The following is a 17,641-nucleotide window of genomic DNA, read 5'->3' as shown; positions in this document are numbered from 1 at the left end:
ACTAGCTAGACGAGTTCTCAAGTCCTACGTATGTATGTATGTATGTATGTATGTATGTATGTATGTATGTATGTATGTATGTATATTCTATTATGGCCATGCACCCTAAGGGTATGGGCCGTTTCGATGCGCTAGCTATATACATTGTTCTTTACATACATTTTCTCTAGATCAGAACCCAACTATGAGTCCTGCTCATCCATTACCTAACACCATGCTCAACATATGAAATAAACGAAAGTGATATATTGCCATAATGTGATAAAGATATGAGGTGTAAGCGAGCTGATAGTTATCTGCCTTGCATCCGCAGGGCAGTTTCGGCGTCGTACGCCTCTTTATCGCCAGCGCACTGGCCGAAGCAGTGTCTGTGGCTCGCAGTATGTACACCTGGAAGGTAGGAGAGGGTATCCTCAACTCTCTCTTCTCGCCAGCTTCTTCTTCGTCTGTTCTTGTCATGTCTTGTTCGTTTGGTTGTAGTCGTTCGGTCTCTTTTGCAAATTCGATCGTCGATATCTGGTTTCCATCGCTCTATCGGTCCGTCAATGCCCCGGCCTCCTCCTTGTCTGGTCAAGTAGCCTCCAAGTTCATTTGATAGGTCTCCAAATCTTTCACTATGTTGTTGTCTTGACTTTGTTCTCGCTCTTTCCCATCCTCTGCAGGAGAAGAGGAAGTGTGGAATCGTTTCTGTGAGCCCACAGTCGAATGCTGCTGTTTCTGACGCCTTGATCTTGTGAAGGTACTCTTTGAGGAACGTCTTACCCGTCCGTAGCTGCGTGAGGATGGCAGCCTCCGCACTTGTCAATTGCTGGTACATCTCTGCCGACTTGTCGAGGTGCAGTGCTGCATCGATCTTCCTCAATCACAACCTTGGAGCTCAACACTTTAGCCCTTGCTGTATGCTCGCTGACGACGTCTTTCACATGGCAATACAAACCCTCAAATGTTCATACCCAATCCCTCTATACACTAGGGCTACAATTCATCGACATGAATGGGCCTTGCTGGTCCATGAATGTGCAACCTTTCATGGGAATATCAGTGATCTCGAAGCTGAGGCCAATTCAGCGTATTCCAAACTAGCGATTCCCCCTGAATCCTTACGGTGTTCAGGAGTATTTTGTCCGTTTTGCAAAACTCCTGTTCACGGGAATCTATGTGGCAAACAGCTAGCTGGCTCCTATTCGCAGCCACGGGTATCTTTTGGGTTTTCGAGACCATAGCATCTTGGACACGACTAGATCATTAGAAATAGTTATATTTATGGATAGCAGACTGAAAGAAGCTACCTGACTTTGAGGCAATCAAAAAGGAGGAAGAGCAGAATAGAGAAGCAAGCAAGGAGCGGTATCAACTTCCACTTCCTTGGGAGTTCTGGACAAACATGCCTGTCGCTGTCGTGTATGGCATCGCGAGGATGTATCTCTTAGTTGAAACTTTTCTGGAGTTTCGAAGAGTGGACGCAACAGTCTTTCTTGAAACGAATTAGGCCAGTTTCATACCACATATCTAAATTCTCAACCTAGCTCAGTTCAATAACCACCTACCCATTTAATAATAATGTTGCTGCCTTGAGAGCTGGTCTAAGCGGGCATGTGCGTACGTAGATCCCATGAATAAATGGTGTTGGCTGCATGCAGGAACAAACACAAACAAAGGCAGTTAAATAAATCTGCGCCCCCCCAACAGTTCTCCTGTTTCTTCTCACCTATTTTTCATTGCCATTTCAAAAAGAACATTGTTCATCACAAGAGTTCTGTCATAAGAAGCACATTTTCTGATATCACCCTTCTACATATCTAAACTTGCAGTCACCGATGGCGAGCCGCGAAAATAAGGCGTCGGAGCACAAGATTATTGGCATAAGGCAGCCCAACAGGAACTACGTCGACCGATATGCCGTCCGCGTCGTGGCGCTTAACGATCTCGGTCAGATCGCCCTAATTCATGCCAAAGAAGGAAGCTACTTCAAACTACCAGGTGGTGGCATTGACGCAAACGAGGATCACCAAACTGCTGCGGCGCGTGAGGTTCAAGAAGAAATTGGAGCTATAGTTTCCTTCGTCCCCGCTGACGGCGATGTCACGATCAATATTCCCACGGCCGGCTGCATTGCCACAACCGAAGAGTTCCGCAACGACCTTCATCAGATTTCTTATTGTTATTTCGCGAAAGTTGTGAATACCACTGGCAAGCCGAACCTCACTGAAGACGAAATTGTTGATGGGCTTAGCCATGAATGGGTGACAGTCGAGAAGGCCCTGGATATTATGAGTGCGGCGGAGCCTACGTCTGAGTTGGGCTGTTACATACAAGAGAGAGACACTTATCTCCTCAGTGAGGCGAAGGAGCTGATGGAGGCGATCCCCAAGAACGAAGCAAATTAGCGCATTGATGTGGTCCCCAAGGCAGGGTGGAGGAGCTCTTGGAGATGGTCTCCAAAAATACAAAGGGGCAGAGCAGGACTTGATGGTGAGAAGTGATGGCTTAGAAGTTGACGTTGATATTATTATAAACATGGGTTCCACATCCTGTATTTAATACAGTTTTGTCAACGAGATGAGTATTGCAGTCGCTCATCAGCTAGAGACACATGCCTCAAAACAAAGTGTCTAACTTTTCGATATCCTACACACAGACACCCTTCAAAATTTGCATCCAACATTCCTCAAAAAGTATGAGTAGGTCACATAAGATTTGCTCTGTTGCAGATGTAAGTCAATTTGATGCTGTTGTGATTCCACTGCCCTAATACAGTTACTCTGTTTTGGTGTGTCTTCTCTTGCGCTCTTTCTCAACCGTTCCATGAATCCAATCCAACATTCCAAGTTGCCCCCAGGAACCATAATACACATTCGCAGCTCCTTCATGGTGACGGTCGTGCATATAAGCTGCCTCATAGAAGAAATCATAGCCGCTGTGAATCACCGTCGATGAGAACAACACCAGATACATGAACGCCCACGTAGTTACAATATGGGTCTTCAACAGTAGCGGCGGCAGCAAAACAGGTAGAGAGTCAACCGTTAGGTACTCAAGCGGATGAGCATACTTGGAGGCAAATGCAACTGGCGCTGTGAACTCGTGGTGCACCTTGTGAAATCGCTTATACAGCGGCTTCCAGTGTGCAAGACGGTGCCAATAGTAGTTGAAGGTCTCGCGCAAAATTAAATTTTGCACAAATCCAAGCACAAACTCAGTTGGTGTAGGTAGGTTGGGAACAACTCCCACAACGGCTGTACGGTTTTTTCCAGCAAAGGCGTATGACAAAGCCATATACATCGGAATACTGAGAAGATCGTTGCAAAGTGCCATACCGACAGCCCGTAAAACATCTCGAGGTTTAACTTTCTTGGAACTTGGCTGCATCTTATGCTTTTCTGAAAAAGATGGTGCCATGTATTCAAGACAGGTGAAGCCGATGCAGGGGATCCACCAACTGAAGATGCTGACGGCTGTAATGCCGGCGAATTTGATTGTAAAAGGGTCGTAAGTCGCCACGACATGATTCCAGAGGTCATTCGCCTCCATTGCAAATTTCTCCATGGTTTAGTGAGAACTCCTGTGAGTTATGGTGCACGGCGGTAGGTTCCAGAGGAGAAGATGTTGCTACGGCTCCTATTAATACTAGAGATGGGATGATAAGGCCCGATGACAGGAGCCTAAATTCTCTGTGCCTAAAAAGAAGAGGATTGCATTTCAAAGTCTGCCTCCCCGAAATACTATTCCCAATATAGTCGTCGATGCTTCACTGTGACGTGACAGTGTCCGAAATGCCAGCCTATGAGACACACAGTTAAATCTACACCACATGAGACACTAACGCACGAATGCCAGCTGCGGCCGAGGTGAGCTTAGCGCGAAAGATGCAGAATCAGCTGAAGCAATAAGCGCTTCCATTCACGAACGAGACATCTCATATCTGTGGACCATTGGTTAGTATACGCAATATCTCCAGTTTCAGTTTACTATTGCCAGCTGTTATTATAGCTCTCCTAGATTGGAAGAAAACTTGGGGGTCTCTCGTATTAGTGAAAGCCTTGTGATATGTCTTCATTCACTCTGTCCACCCTCCATTCCAAGAGATATTGCGTGTCATATATCTCTGATTTCCCGGAGGATTCGGGATTATGCGGGGTCCAGTACCGGATATCTTTGGGTTGCATCCTTAGGATTAATTTGTTCTAAACTGCCTCTTGTGATAACTTCATGACTTACCCAACTCGGATGAAGTCGTGTAGTTCAGGTCCACTCTACGGAATTCGAACCATGGTTCATTATTTGAGGTGTAGCTGGTTCGATTCCGTTTACCCTCCATAATTTTCGCGAAGTAGCAAACCTCAACGTCAACTGCTACCGCTGGTGATTCTTCAATTAGTACAGCGGCTGCTGCATATCTATTGGAATGGCAGCTGAGCACCCGCTAACGTAGGCAGCAGACATCCCATACGGACGGGCCTGACGTGGCAATCGGAGAAGCTAATGGGCATATCGCCCATTTCAGCAGTGACTATATCAGCTACTCCCTCGGCCTAGTAGCAATTTGATCCTGATATTTCCGACAGGCGAGTACTTTGGAGAGGGTAACGCCGGGGATTGGTTGGATCTCAAGCGGGTTCAATATGGAACAGGTGGAGAAGCCGGATATGGAATTGTCTCCTAGATTCACGGGAATAGACTTGTTGGGAGGTGCTGAATTCTCAATGGGTGATGCTGAGCATTTGAAAGAGATACTATTATGCTGGGTATTTCAAACGTGGGCCTGTACGAATGAGCTGTCGATTAGTTCAGCCGTTATATTGTCCCAAAAGAATTCCACAGTCCAGTAAAGCAAGAGTATTAACAATGAAGTATCTGGATCTCATGAATCCCATAGAAGTAACTGCCTACATCCGGCAACGTAAGCTCATTTACCCCTCAAATAGTGTTCAAATTTACCTTGGGGATGGTAGAGACGAAAGCTGAAGCTTTCAGAGAGGCGTGGTAATACTTGTTTGTGTTTAATTGAGATGGGCATCATCACTGTTTCTCAGTGTGATTCCAAACGCCTAGAAGATTATGACACTGTCATTCACCCTGATGATTTATACTCAAATCGCACTGTTGATTTTTCTTTCTTTCTTTCTTTCTTTCTTTCTTTTTTTTTGTTGCTGCTGTTGGGATAACTCATCAGGACTATGTAAGACGTGTGACATATTACCATGTAAAAGAAATGATGATTACGCTTGCGTATATATTTCTGGTATCGATGGACGGTAGGTCAATGATCACTTGCAGCTCTTTCTAAATCGGTAAGTTATTTAATGGCATATTTCAACAAACCACGTCAGAACTCTTCGATTGGCCGCCCTTCTCGACTGAGCATGTGCAAGCCTCCCTCAAAAGCCAAAGGATTTCGGTAATTATTACCCGAATCCCTCCAAACTACATAATTGGAAGAAGTTACTCAAAGACTGCATAACTCCCCGCATCAAGGCTACCTGGTGAGCGTCTTGGGGAAAGGCAGATATGCAAGGCTGGCATCAAGCATCTATGCTGCCTAACCAACCAGGCTCAGTCGACTGATATGTGCTATCATCATTAGACTATGTACGAGCCTTGATGTGCCCCATATCTCTCATCAGATTTCTTAAAATGATTTAATTTGTTTAAAAAAAAAACTGGCAAATTCCTATTTCTCCTCAGACATTACGCCACCAAGATAATGGGCATATCTTCCGAGTCAGCTCCCCCCAGGCAAGACGAGAATCCCGCCAAATCTTCTTCGAGTAAAGAAAAGGGAGATTGCAGCGATTATCACATGTCAAGAACCCCTAAACTCCAACATAGCGACTATAATATTGGTGGGATCCGCGCCCTTCACATTGAGACGGCCGCCGCCCGCGCGATGCTAGATTGCATTCATAAGCCACTACCCATGGAAGCAAGGGACAGCAACGCATATGCCTTAGGCCATATAGGATCACACAACATTGTAATGGCATGCTTGCATATTCGTCATAAGTTCCTCGAAGGGACTTGCTGAAGTTACAAAGTCTGGGCTTCCGGCGGTTCAATTAATTTATGAATCAGATCCGAATTTTTTCCTGAAAGACGGTAGTCTCTCTGAATTATTGCCAGATTTTGTAGGCAATATTGATGTCTTTAGCCATGAAACGCTTAAGAAATGCTGTCATACATATTTTAAGCTGCGTATACCGCAAAGCCCTTCAGTTAACAGGCTCGTCCTTAAAGACGGACAGGCAACATTAAACTCCAAGTCCCCATTTTCTGAATATGCTCTTCTGCATATATTATACCATGCTGATATTGCTACACGCGAGATTTCTCAGAACGCTTTCTTATCGCAGTTGGAACTCCGACACCTGATTACTCTAAGACAGCGGTATCTATTAAGTAAATACTCGATTAAAAACGCCAGCTAGCAATTGCAAAATGTATAACAACAAGCAACTATTTTACTGACAGTCTGAAAAATATACCAAAGAATCATCATAAGTGTATCAAGGTGTGCAGCCCTTCCATATTTTCCAGTGTGATTGATTGGGGTTATAGGGTCCCACACCAGCCTTCGTCCGCCTTGCAGAAGCGTAAGCAGAGTCGAAGAGCCTGCTAATATGCCTCCTTGGGCGTTTTCCAAGGCTCTTCCAAGAACTCAGGCTGTTCAAAGAAACTTGTGCCAAATTTGGATTCGGGCATTACACTCCACAAACCATTGGAGATGTAAATAGGATCTCTACATGCGGTCGCAGTCAGACTACACCATATCTACCCAGCCACTTTCATAACAACTGATTTCATTTGTAGGCAACCAGCGATGCATGCAAGTACCGGAATACCACAGTGCTTACTCGTGCTACAGAAATTCCGACTACGGAAGATACTCGAGTTATATGCTGATCATTTTGTGTCCTGCATAAAAAACACCAGCCACAGCATTGCTCTCCAATTTGCTACCCCTCCCATAAAGGTTAAAACATCTCCGGGTCAGTGGTTTACAAATGAGTCGATATAATTACGACCAAATTGATCTCGACGGACATGCGATTCGGCTGCTCCGCCTTCTCCCTGGGTCGGGATCCGAACAAATATTGTGTGAAATCATTGAAGCATGGCTATATCCAGAGGAAAACCTTCTACCGTATGAAGCTCTATCCTACACCTGGGGCTCTGCGGAAGCACCAGAAAACATTACTGTCAACGGAAAGCTCCTTGCCGTGACGGAAAATTTGTATAAAGCTCTTCAACAGCTACGGCACGACAACCAAGAGAGAATACTCTGGGTGGATGCCATTTGCATCAATCAAGATGACAATAAAGAGAGGGGTCACCAAGTGCAACAAATGGGCGACATTTTCAAAAAGGCAGAACGGGTTATATTCTGGTTAGGCGAGAGCACGCCTTTAATTGATAATGTCATGGACGTATTCAGTAGAATGCAGCAGATCAGCCTCAACTACTCTTACAGAAGGTGGAGTCAGGACGATGAAAACTGGAGATACGTTTGGAGGTGTTCCGTTGAGCCTACTCTGGCAAGTCTGGGAAGCCCGCAATCATTTTATATGCTGCAGCGAGGTTTTTGGCACATCCTCAACCAGCCTTGGTTTACAAGAGTCTGGGTATTGCAGGAAGTGACCAACGCAAGGGCAGCAGTAGTCTGCTGCGGCTCGAAGACTACTGCGCCATGGCTTCTGAGCCTTGCTCCGCGTTTCCTTGATGTAAAACCGGATTATCACGAGCAAGCTGTCGTCGATGTCATGCCGGGGCCGTGGAAAGGGTCATCCTGGTGGAGCAAAAGCCAGGATCTGTATACACTGCTGACAAAATTCGGAGACAGCCAGGCGACTGAGCCACGCGATATGATTTACGCATTGAAAGGCATGTCTTCTGATGCTAAAAATGAACCAAGCCTGTACCCTGACTATACCAAACCGGAGCGACAACTGGTTCGAGACGTCATCCTATTTATGTATCCCCTCAACGAGGAGCATATGGCGCTTGTTAACCCACCACTCACAATCCGAGATCTCATCCGAGATCTGAAAGGGTTATGCAGGCGCATCGCTCTCCATTGTCACAAAGTCTATTCCCAACAAGACACAAAGGCTCTTATTCAACATAAGTCACCCGAAATCCAGAGTCAAATATTCGTGGAATTGCTCTCTAGAGATGGCAATGGAGACTTTGTAAAGCATCTTCTCCAGGATTGGGGACTGAAAGTCAAAATAGCCGAACATCATCTCACTATCATAGCTTGGCAGATGTTGAGTATGGATATGGCTGAGAGAGTCTTTCATCTTATGGACCATGCCATCAACCCGACAGTTACTACTCTGATCATGGCAGCTAAAAACGAGGATTGCGGCGACAGAATTATTGAACTTTTTTCTCAACATGTGAACGGTCACCTACGAATAACGGAGGATGTAATAAGAGCAGCAGCTCTAAATTATGGCTGCGGATGGAGAATTATGGAAATAATTCTTCGCAATAATCGAAATCAGATATTTGTAACAGACGCCGTACTCGACGATGTGGCGTACCGGAGAGACACTGGCGTAAAGGAACTGGAGGTCACCGGTCGACTTATTGACGGCGACGACAAGTTGACGAAACGGCTCTTGTTACATGCGGTTCAAATACCACCTTCCAATACCCACGATACTCGCCACGAGAATATGAGCGTGTGGCTCACAGAGAGTCTCTTGATGCACCGTAAGAAGCTTTCCGATACATCTGAGTTATTACACAGAGCAGTATCAAATTACAGCAATGCTGGAAAGTTAACCCGTCTCCTGTTTCAATACTGGGGGAAACAGAGTTTTGTCATCACGGACGATATTCTCTGGGCAGCTGTAACAAATAAGGAGGGCGGGCATGACGCGCTAGCGTTCTTGTTCGAGCAAATGCGATATGAGATTACAATCTCTCAAACGATAGTCGACTTTGTCTTTTTGTCGGGGCATGATGAAATTCGCAAATTATTCCTGCAACTTTTCTCCAAATTCGAAAACAAGACTGCCTCGATAAGAGACTCCTCAAGTGAGAACGGCATGTTACGATAGCTGGGACAGCAAATACGAGAAGAATGACACATTCATTTCTTATTGCTCCATGTTCTTTATGGTAAGAGAAGTGACTGAGCTTAAACAAATAGCGTGTACACTCCTAGAATTTATACAAACAGGAAGAAACTATAAGATGTAGATAAATACTAATTGTACTCCGTATCATGCTATATAAACCCTCATATTGACAGCCAAAGGGCCCCCTGGGGGGTTTGTCTCACATATTGCCAACCTCAACTTCATCTTCATCCGTCACTACCCTCCTCTTGCCTCACCTTCGTCGCATCCAGCTTCCAAACACTCCCATCCAACGCCCCCCTCCTCGCCCACTCTGTCACCAACTCAAGCGGCGTCTCGTCCCCGTAAAAAGGCAACGGTACCTCAAACACCTCTACTGTCATCTTCTCCTCCGGATCAATCTCCTTCCACCTCTCCGTCCTCACCACGCCGAGATCATACACCAAATCCATCAGCACAACCTTGATATCCCTGCTCAGCCTCACATCCTCCCGCGGCAACTTGTGAAAGTACTCGTCCTTGATATTCACCGCGTCCAACCGCACCGGCCTCGCCAGCACCACATGCTCCAGCCTCGGCAACGTCGCGATATCCCACCACAGCCAGTGACTGTCCATCGGCACGCCAAACAGCACCAGCCGCTTCAGCTCCGGCCACAGCCTCCACACGTCCGTGTGTCCGTCCGGCACGCTCAGCGCCGGATACTCGCCCACGCACACAAACTCCTCCAGCCGGTGAAGCTGCTCAAACCCATCGCGCAGCGTCCGCCGCACGCTGAGGTGGTCGTCGAGCGGATCCAGGCTGCCAAACGGCATCTGCACCACCAGCCGCCGCAGCGTCTCGCACACCTCGCAAAACAGCTCCCGCACCCACACAGCCGTCGGCAAGTCATCCAGCGATGCCCCAAACGGCGCGATATACAGTGCCGTGAGATGCCGCAGCGACAAGACCGGAGGCAGTCCCGGCACCAGGCGCGGCATGCATAGCAACAGGTCTGCCAGCCGCCGACTCGAATCAACAAACGCGCACCGCTGCCGCAGAAGCCGCGTGGCCTGCGCATGCGTTGCCCGCGACACCCTCGTCAGTGCCAACAGCGTCCTGGTCGAGATATGTGAGGCGGGCAGCAGCTGGTAAGGGTTTGGTGGCAGCACTGCTTCGACAACGAGGAGCAGCAGCTCGGGTGGCAGAGATGGCGACGGCATCTTGTCTGCCGGTCCGGAGGAGTGAAGAAGCTCCATCAGCTCCAAAATGGCTATCACATGTTTAGAAAGACGGGGAAATGGGTTGATGCTCTCAAACCTCGTTGGCTGTGGTGCAAGTGAGGTTGGTGGTGGATTCCCAGGAGTTTTTATTGCCCTCAACCAATTTGATGTCAGCTGAATGGTAATTTGGGCCTAAAAGTACGAGGTACAGGGTACATTCTCACCACCAACTCCACCCTCATTGAGACCGTATATGGTAACGAATGGAATCAAAACAATCAGGCAAGGTGAAAGTACCAGGTTCAAAATCAATAGCATCCAAATTAATTGCCTCCTTGCTATATATACTACGCCTCGACCATGCTGTTTACCCCACACGCTGTCTAGTACAATCTACAATTAATCCCCTCCCCCAAAATCAGAGTTGTCCTGCAGGAGAAATCTACGACAACTGCGATATCCGACGTGAAAGCCTTCCGAAACGCCACGAAACAAAGCATACCAAAGGATAAATCCCATCAATGAACTAGAATAAATCAATACCCATAATTAAGAAAAAATAATTGATGCCGCAGGTGTCCAGTTATCGCCACTTGCATGCCTCTCATCAAGGCTTTCCATCACCACAACTCCATGTTTTCCCAGCTATACTCCAATACTCAACATCAACATCACCGCTTCTTAGGCGTGCTCTCATAGCTATAGTCCATGCTCCATAGCTTATCCCACAAAATAGAGCTCTTCATCGGGCTGATCGCAACAGAGCTCTTACGCCGATTGCTCCTGTGAGGCTGTGGCTGTGGCTGTCACGAACCGATCAGTGACCTAGGGCCCAAGTAGAGAGTCAACGGCTCGTACCTCGGGGGCCTTTCCCGATTTGTCCTGTGTAGACAACTCGCCGCCTCGCTGCCCACCGTCGGTATTGGCAGCACTGAGGACGCTGCCCTGCACCGGGCTTGTGGCTGTCGGAGTGTCGGGAGGAGCGGCACGAAGGGAGTTGGTCTCGCTCGCCAGCGCGCTGTTCTTTAACAGGGCCGTACCACCACTGATATGGAATGGCAGGGCTTTCTTAGACCCCGAGCTGCTTCGACGGCTCTCCAGGCTCTTGGAAAGAGTCTTGTTAATACCCTCGATGCTGGCTATGCTATCCCGACTCCTCCCTTTCCCCTTGGCTGCGTGGGATTGAATATTAGCCGTGGCCTCGACATTATTGGCGGCGACGGTTGATTTACCCATCCCAGGTGTTGTGGGCGCCCCTATCTTGTCCTCTTGGGCATCTATGAGATACCATCGCAAGCCATCCGACAGCTGGAAGGGGTTGTCGTTCTCCTCATCATTCGAGTCGGTCTCATTGCTTGGCTGTAAGCTCTTGGAAAGATCCACGACACGCTCCTGGATTTTGGAGATTCGGGCAACAAGCCACTCTCGATGACGAAGTCGATGAGCGTCTTGCTCGCGGAGGAAATAGTGCGGGAATCCCACGTTGAAGGCAGCCCAGGCTCCTGCTTGTTGGTTTCGTGTGGGGAGGAAAAGCGCCAGGTCGCCTTCCTTGAAGTTCCTAAACGCAATCTTGTTATGAGAGTCCTTTTGTAAGCTGTGTGCCCGGTCTCTGTATGATCTAGCTTCACGTTGCCATTTTCGCGCCTTGTGCTCCGCCTCCTTGACTCTGTGATATATCGTGTCGGAAAACAGGTCGGTATCAAACGTGCCTAGTTTCTCCATGAAGGCCTGGTACTTCTCGTCCTCGACTGAGGGGTCCGTGTTGCTAACCCAGTAGAGAAGCTCTAAATCGGAACTATCAGTCATGGCACGACCACCCAGGCTAAGTGACCGGCGAATGGAAGATCCGGGATCCGAAGAGTCGTTAGGGTTTGCAGCAAGCTTGTCAGATCGAGATACCCTCGTGATTACCATCTGGCCCGCATCCCGACTGATGGAGTAGCCTACACGCTCGAGGAGTCTAGTTAGACGGTCATTCTGAGAGTAGAGCCTCTGTGTTAGGTCCTTGGTTCGTCCATCGCGAGCTTCGTATTGTGCGCTAAGCGCAGATAGCTTCGACTGGACGTCTTCAAATCTCTGCTTAAAGAGCCGGGACTCTTCTTCAAGGCTGCCAACTTGGGATTGTCTCCAGGCAACCTCTTCTGAGAGCTCCGTCACCTTCTTTTCCTCTCTCTCAAGTTTCTTGCGGAGCATCTCGGATCCGGTCTCGCCATCGGATAGCTGGCTTCGGAGCTGGTTCAACTCCTCCCTGCTCTCTGTCACTTCACGCTCTAAGGCGGTTACCTTGGCCTTCTCCTCAGCAAGATTCTCACGAGTATGCATCGTGGACATCTCCTGTGACGAGAGATTCTCTTTCATCTGCGTCAGTTCGGCTCGAAGCTCTTTGGCTGAGTTGGAGGCCTTGTCGAGCTCAGATCTTAAAAGTGAGGCGGTGCTCCCAGAGTTTCGCAGCTTCTCAACAATATCAGCGGCATTAGAGAATAGGGCCTCGGCCAAGTCAGCCTCATCGGCTGGCATGGCGGTGTCTGGCGACAACTCAGCATACAGCTTCTTTAGCCACTCGAGCCGAGCCTCTGCACTCTCCTCGACTGATTCAAGCTTCTTGGATGTAACTCGGGCCTCTTCGCGTACAGTACGCAGTCTTCGCTCGGAAGCATCGAGCTGATCCCTTTGCATCTGTGTCTCTTTGCGTAGGAATTCAACCTGGCCCTGGGATTTCAGCATATCATCCTTGCGCTCCTTGTTAACTCGTTCAATCTCCGTCTCGAGGGTTTGGATTTTCTCGTCGAGGTTGGCCTTTTCATTCTCCCTAGATTCCCCAAAATGATCCATCTCTTCCTCCGTATCCTCCAGCCGGGCCTTGAGTGCCTTGATCTCGTTCTCCAAGGAGATTCTCTCGTCCAGGAATTCCCGCTTCAGAGCCTCCATGTTCTCGAGGAGATCCTTCTTTGTGGAGTTGACTTCTTCGATCCTATCTCTCATGTCATCTCGCTCATTGACGCGATTGTCGAGGTCTTTCTGGAAGTCCGCCGAACGCTTCTTTTCTTCGCGAAGCTCGTTTTCCAACTGCGCTATCCGCTGCGACAGCTGTTCCGTCCCGTCTGGCAATGGCTGTCGTTCTTCAACACGGGCTGATTTGATTGATGAGATAGAGTTATGTCTCGAATGCCCGTTTTGCCCCTGCAACGGAAACAGGTTGCCAGGGCGTGAGGCTTGGCTCTGCCGGTGCAGAAGATCCTCAAGGCGGCGCACTCTGCTGTCAGCTGTCTTCAGCTTATTTTCCAGCCTGAGCTTTTCGTCTTGTAGAGAGCCAATGAGGTCATCGTCGCCGCGGATCAAGAGCCCGCTCCTCCCCAGTACCGCCTCATGCACGCTGCCGTTCTTAAATGCCTTGAGCCTCTTGGCTTGCTGCTTGGTGGGGGCGGCGAGTTCTTGGAGGAGCTTTGCGACATCATCCACAATCTCTTGGTCTGTATTTCGCTCCTGCAGCAGCTGGAGAAACTCTTCCAGCTCGGACTTCCCAATGGCGGGCCAGGGGATATCTTCTCCTCGCAGGTTGACTTCAAGCCCCATAACGTTGGTATCGAGTCCAGGTCCATACATGCTGCCAACCATTTTTTGCCACTTCTTGCGGCGCTTCGATTCCTCATCCTGGAACAAAGCCATCTCGTTAGCAAGAGTCGAAGAGTCAGCCTTGACTTTGTCGATCCACTCTCGCCGTCGGATGGCCTCGACCATGAAAGAGGCATACATGTATGGCAGTTGCTGGATGAGTCGCAGGTAGTCGAAAGTTGTCATGTCGTCTTCGGATTGATTCAAGACGTTGATTTGGTTTCTGACACTGCTGTGTAGGGAGGTAATTTCTGTGATGTTCCGCATAAAGCTTACAGAATCCGCCGCAATGATATTTCGCGATTGAGTTGCATACTGAGCCATTTCATCCATCTCCTTTGCTCGTTTTCGGAGGGTTGGGACTAATCTTTCGGTGTGAATCGAGGCCGTTTTCGAAGCCTGGGCCAGATCCCGCTGTGAATTGCCATAGTTAAGGGCTGTACGGTAATCTGAGTCGATCTGTTTGGCCACCGCCTCAATATCCTCCATGAGCTGCGAAGAATCGGTGCTGTGGCCCAAGAGCGACCGATTCATCAACGAATTAAAATCGCCAATGAGAGTTTCCAGCGCTTGGTACATTTGGGTTGCCGCTCCATCTAGTTCGCTGGCCTTTTGGCTGAACCTTCGATGCGCTGTGGGGGCCAGCTTGCCAGCTTTGTTGGCCGTTTCCAACTCAATTAGATCCTCCAATGTAGGATCGGCCTTGCTCACTTCGCCACGCGTCATGAACTTGACCAGGCCTGAGGATATCGGTATGCTCCTGGCTAGGTCTAGATACCGATCCCAGGATGAAACTAGCTGGTCGTGCTCCGACAGGGCCGGCGTAACCCATTTTTTCAGCTCGTTGTACTTTGGTTCGATCTGCTTGACGCTTATCTCGACATTGGTGACGGCGGCATCTAGGCATCTGATCATGACGTCTATCTCGTCATATCGGGCCTGCGCAGCTTCGTTCAATTGACCACAATCCTCCATGATGCGCGTCGCCCAATTGCGACGCTCCTTGCATAATTCCTGCCATGATGTGATTGCTTGGATATCGTCGATCGAATTCGGGGCGTTTGGGATAGACTGGCGCCGCGGCACCGAGGCTGCGGAGATGAGCGATGACGCACTGCCGGCAGACGGCTGCGTAACACGGATATCGTAGATGTATATCTCCTTCTTGGGAGACTGTTAGCCAACTAACGCTGAAAGAGAGAGCCCACGGCTGCCACATACCTCGGTGTGAAGATTTGCCAACTTAACGCTGCGGCCCTGGGGTGTCAAGGCAACGATATGCTGTAACGAGACGGCGCTATTCCGAGCTACCCACGACCTCAAATCGTCAAGACTGTAGCAATCAGTCAGTTCAGTTCATCTACCCGACGCAGCAGAGGGGGGAGCAGCAAATAATACCTGGAGAACTGCGCGGTATCGACCTCCAGCCGCTGGCCCGTATGGGCAATCAACACCTGTGTAGCCATCCCAAGACATCTCCCGTCAAGCACAAAGCGGCGCTGGGCCGGGGTTCATATCAAGCGTTAACTAGAGGTATCGAGTCAAAAGTCGCGGGTATCAAGAGCAGAGAAAAGACGACCGAAACGCGCCCAACTCGGATGTTGTTGGACGGCACAGGCTGCCAACCCAAAATGATGCCGAAGATGCTCTCTGCCTTATCAGCGACATTAGGTAGTGTGACAGGTGCCTTGTGACTTTTGTAGCGCTGGGGGCGGCCCTGCAGTGCGCATTTGCAGGGAAGACAGCATTAGATAAGCCCGGGCCGCATGTGGCTTGTCGTCGGAAAGTATGGCGCGCCACAACCAAGTCGAGTCAGCAATGCCTGAAGCATCGACGAGCCAGAAACAGCGTTGACCGACCCAGTCAGTTGGGCGAATCAGCGCCATTCACCGCAAGATGAGCGAAGTCGACGAGGCCATGACCGGTGTAGACGGCGGTGAATCGCGTCTGCCCCTCTCCGAGGATGAGACGAGAGTGCTGGAGCTGTACGACAAGCTGCAGGAGTTGCGGCTTGAAATCGCCATCATCAACGCGCAGCAGGCCGGTAAGGTCACATGTCAGACGCGCAGATGAAACCACTTTGCTCACCCGGACTATGCTGGATTTCCAGGTGCAAAAGACGAGGAGGAGGACATTACGGCGGCGCAGAGCGCACTTCTCACAGCGAGAGCAAGATACAGACTACGAAACGACGCCATTGAAGCGGTAATGGTGGCGAACCCAATCCTCAAGGCAGTCCACAGCGGCACACAGGCATCTCCGATAGAGCGGCACGTATCATGATAGCTGAGTCCATGTTGGCCCCCCCTGCTAACCCAGTGCGCAGAGATCTCTTCCCATACGTGCAGGAAAGGGACGAGACGTCCATTTCCGTGGCCAAGCAGGCAGAGAGCACGACAAAGCTGCGCCGTGACCTGACCAAAGTCCAGGTGCAGAGTATACGCATATGCCGCGAGAACGTGAAGCTTACGGAACAGTTGTTTGAGCTGGCCGAGCAGGCCAAGCAGAAGGCCATCCGTCTGAATAATCCCGAAGTTCAGCGAGAAATGGACAAGCTGACGAGAGAAGTCAAGTACAGCAGGCAGCGATGGAAGGTTATGAAGGGCGTGGCGAGTGGAATCATTGCTGGTAGTGGCGTTGATTGGGCAGGAGACGAAGATCTGCGCAACATCGTTCTAGATCCTGAAGATGAAGACTAAGAAACACAAAACAAACAAGTATCACCAACCCGTACCAAGTATCTCGGCATCAAGCCCAGGCCGTGGGTTCTAGGAGTTACTCCAATTCATCTTGTCTTATCCCGGAGAGTTTGGCCCTCTTGGCCCAATGCGTGTCAGACGAACGCACATAGATCCACTACAAGATACCTCGAATACGATCCCATACAGTAAGATGAAGAGACTGCTGCAAACCTGCTTGTATGTCGACCGCTCACCAAAGCGCGACATGCATCGAAACGCGCCTCTGGACGCGTGGGGCAAATATTAAAGGAATCAGGTGGGATGAGAGTCTTGGGCATTATATACGCATGACTAATCAGTCTCATGGTCCGAAACGCTGTGCAAGATCAGAAGAGCTATGGCTAGGAAGCTAACGGTCCAGGCCAGGGGCACCAGAAAAAAAAAGGCCTCGAGTCGTATGGAGCATACTCGTACATAATTGGAGCCAAAGGCGAAATTGGGAGAGCGGTACCTTGCGTGGGAGCTATGACCACCCACCTTGCTGATGGGAGCCACGTGATAATGCCAGGCAGCTTGTTGGGCTTTTCAAGTACCGTAGAAAGCTGAGACTCGATGCCGCTGCGCTGCGCCCTTTGGCTGTTGATCGCTACAAAAGCCGTCCCTTTAATATAAGGCACGCAGCATGTTGTTGGTTGATCTGTTTATTCCGCGCGAAAAGGGCAATGTTGAAGCTGAGTGGAGCGTCGTAGCAGCACCAGTAGTATTACAGGCATTGTTATTTTTTTACCTCTGTGTCCTCTTTTTTTTTTTTTCCTTTTTTTTGCAGAGGCGTGCGTGGGGAGTGCGAGAAGGGGGAGACGAAAAGACAAGAGGCTTCCCCCATTTGGCGTGCGACAGGGTCGAGGCTTGTACCGCACAGTATCTGATTTGTCGGGGAGCTACTTTGCAAAAAGAAAAGAAAAAAAAAAACGGCTCCTCTGCGTGACAGGCATCCGAACTCCTACTGGAAAATTGGAAGCGTACCCGCACGCCCAGCCCAGCCGGTACTTCGTACATGCAC

General features: G+C 49.3%; 6 protein-coding genes across 6 annotated transcripts; 3 read left to right on the top strand and 3 right to left on the bottom strand.

Annotated features, from left to right (window-relative positions):
* Nucleotides 1-1,817: 1,817 nt before the first annotated feature.
* TRIVIDRAFT_65397 (uncharacterized protein) lies at nt 1,818-2,387 on the top strand (the record flags this gene model as incomplete). Its single annotated transcript, XM_014095582.1, has 1 exon — nt 1,818-2,387. One exon carries the CDS (start codon nt 1,818-1,820, stop codon nt 2,385-2,387), a length of 570 nt encoding a protein of 189 aa, XP_013951057.1.
* Nucleotides 2,388-2,757: 370 nt separating this feature from the next.
* On the bottom strand, nt 2,758-3,531 carry TRIVIDRAFT_40881 (uncharacterized protein; the record flags this gene model as incomplete). Its single annotated transcript, XM_014095581.1, has 1 exon — nt 2,758-3,531. The coding sequence occupies one exon, from the start codon at nt 3,529-3,531 to the stop codon at nt 2,758-2,760; it is 774 nt and encodes a 257-aa protein (XP_013951056.1).
* A 3,470-nt stretch (nt 3,532-7,001) lies between these two features.
* Nucleotides 7,002-8,945, top strand: TRIVIDRAFT_132850 (uncharacterized protein; the record flags this gene model as incomplete). The annotated part of the gene is made up of 2 exons (XM_014095580.1): nt 7,002-8,534; nt 8,574-8,945. Coding segments are annotated over 2 exons (1,905 nt in total), but the record flags the coding sequence as incomplete, so codon positions are not given.
* A 368-nt stretch (nt 8,946-9,313) lies between these two features.
* Nucleotides 9,314-10,288, bottom strand: TRIVIDRAFT_65400 (uncharacterized protein; the record flags this gene model as incomplete). Its single annotated transcript, XM_014095579.1, has 1 exon — nt 9,314-10,288. One exon carries the CDS (start codon nt 10,286-10,288, stop codon nt 9,314-9,316), a length of 975 nt encoding a protein of 324 aa, XP_013951054.1.
* Nucleotides 10,289-10,635: 347 nt separating this feature from the next.
* On the bottom strand, nt 10,636-15,366 carry TRIVIDRAFT_206439 (uncharacterized protein; the record flags this gene model as incomplete). Its single annotated transcript, XM_014095578.1, has 6 exons — nt 10,636-10,651; nt 10,791-10,814; nt 11,061-11,113; nt 11,147-15,073; nt 15,122-15,233; nt 15,299-15,366. The coding sequence occupies 6 exons, from the start codon at nt 15,364-15,366 to the stop codon at nt 10,636-10,638; spliced, it is 4,200 nt and encodes a 1,399-aa protein (XP_013951053.1).
* A 430-nt stretch (nt 15,367-15,796) lies between these two features.
* On the top strand, nt 15,797-16,599 carry TRIVIDRAFT_195718 (uncharacterized protein; the record flags this gene model as incomplete). The annotated part of the gene is made up of 3 exons (XM_014095577.1): nt 15,797-15,944; nt 16,020-16,170; nt 16,227-16,599. The coding sequence occupies 3 exons, from the start codon at nt 15,797-15,799 to the stop codon at nt 16,597-16,599; spliced, it is 672 nt and encodes a 223-aa protein (XP_013951052.1).
* Nucleotides 16,600-17,641: the final 1,042 nt, after the last annotated feature.

Source organism: Trichoderma virens, assembly GCF_000170995.1.
Source record: "Trichoderma virens Gv29-8 chromosome Unknown TRIVIscaffold_90, whole genome shotgun sequence".
NCBI classification, from domain to species: Eukaryota; Fungi; Ascomycota; class Sordariomycetes; order Hypocreales; family Hypocreaceae; genus Trichoderma; species Trichoderma virens.
The sequence above is the reverse complement of the archived record's forward strand: the minus strand, read 5'-3'. Positions and strand labels throughout refer to the sequence as shown.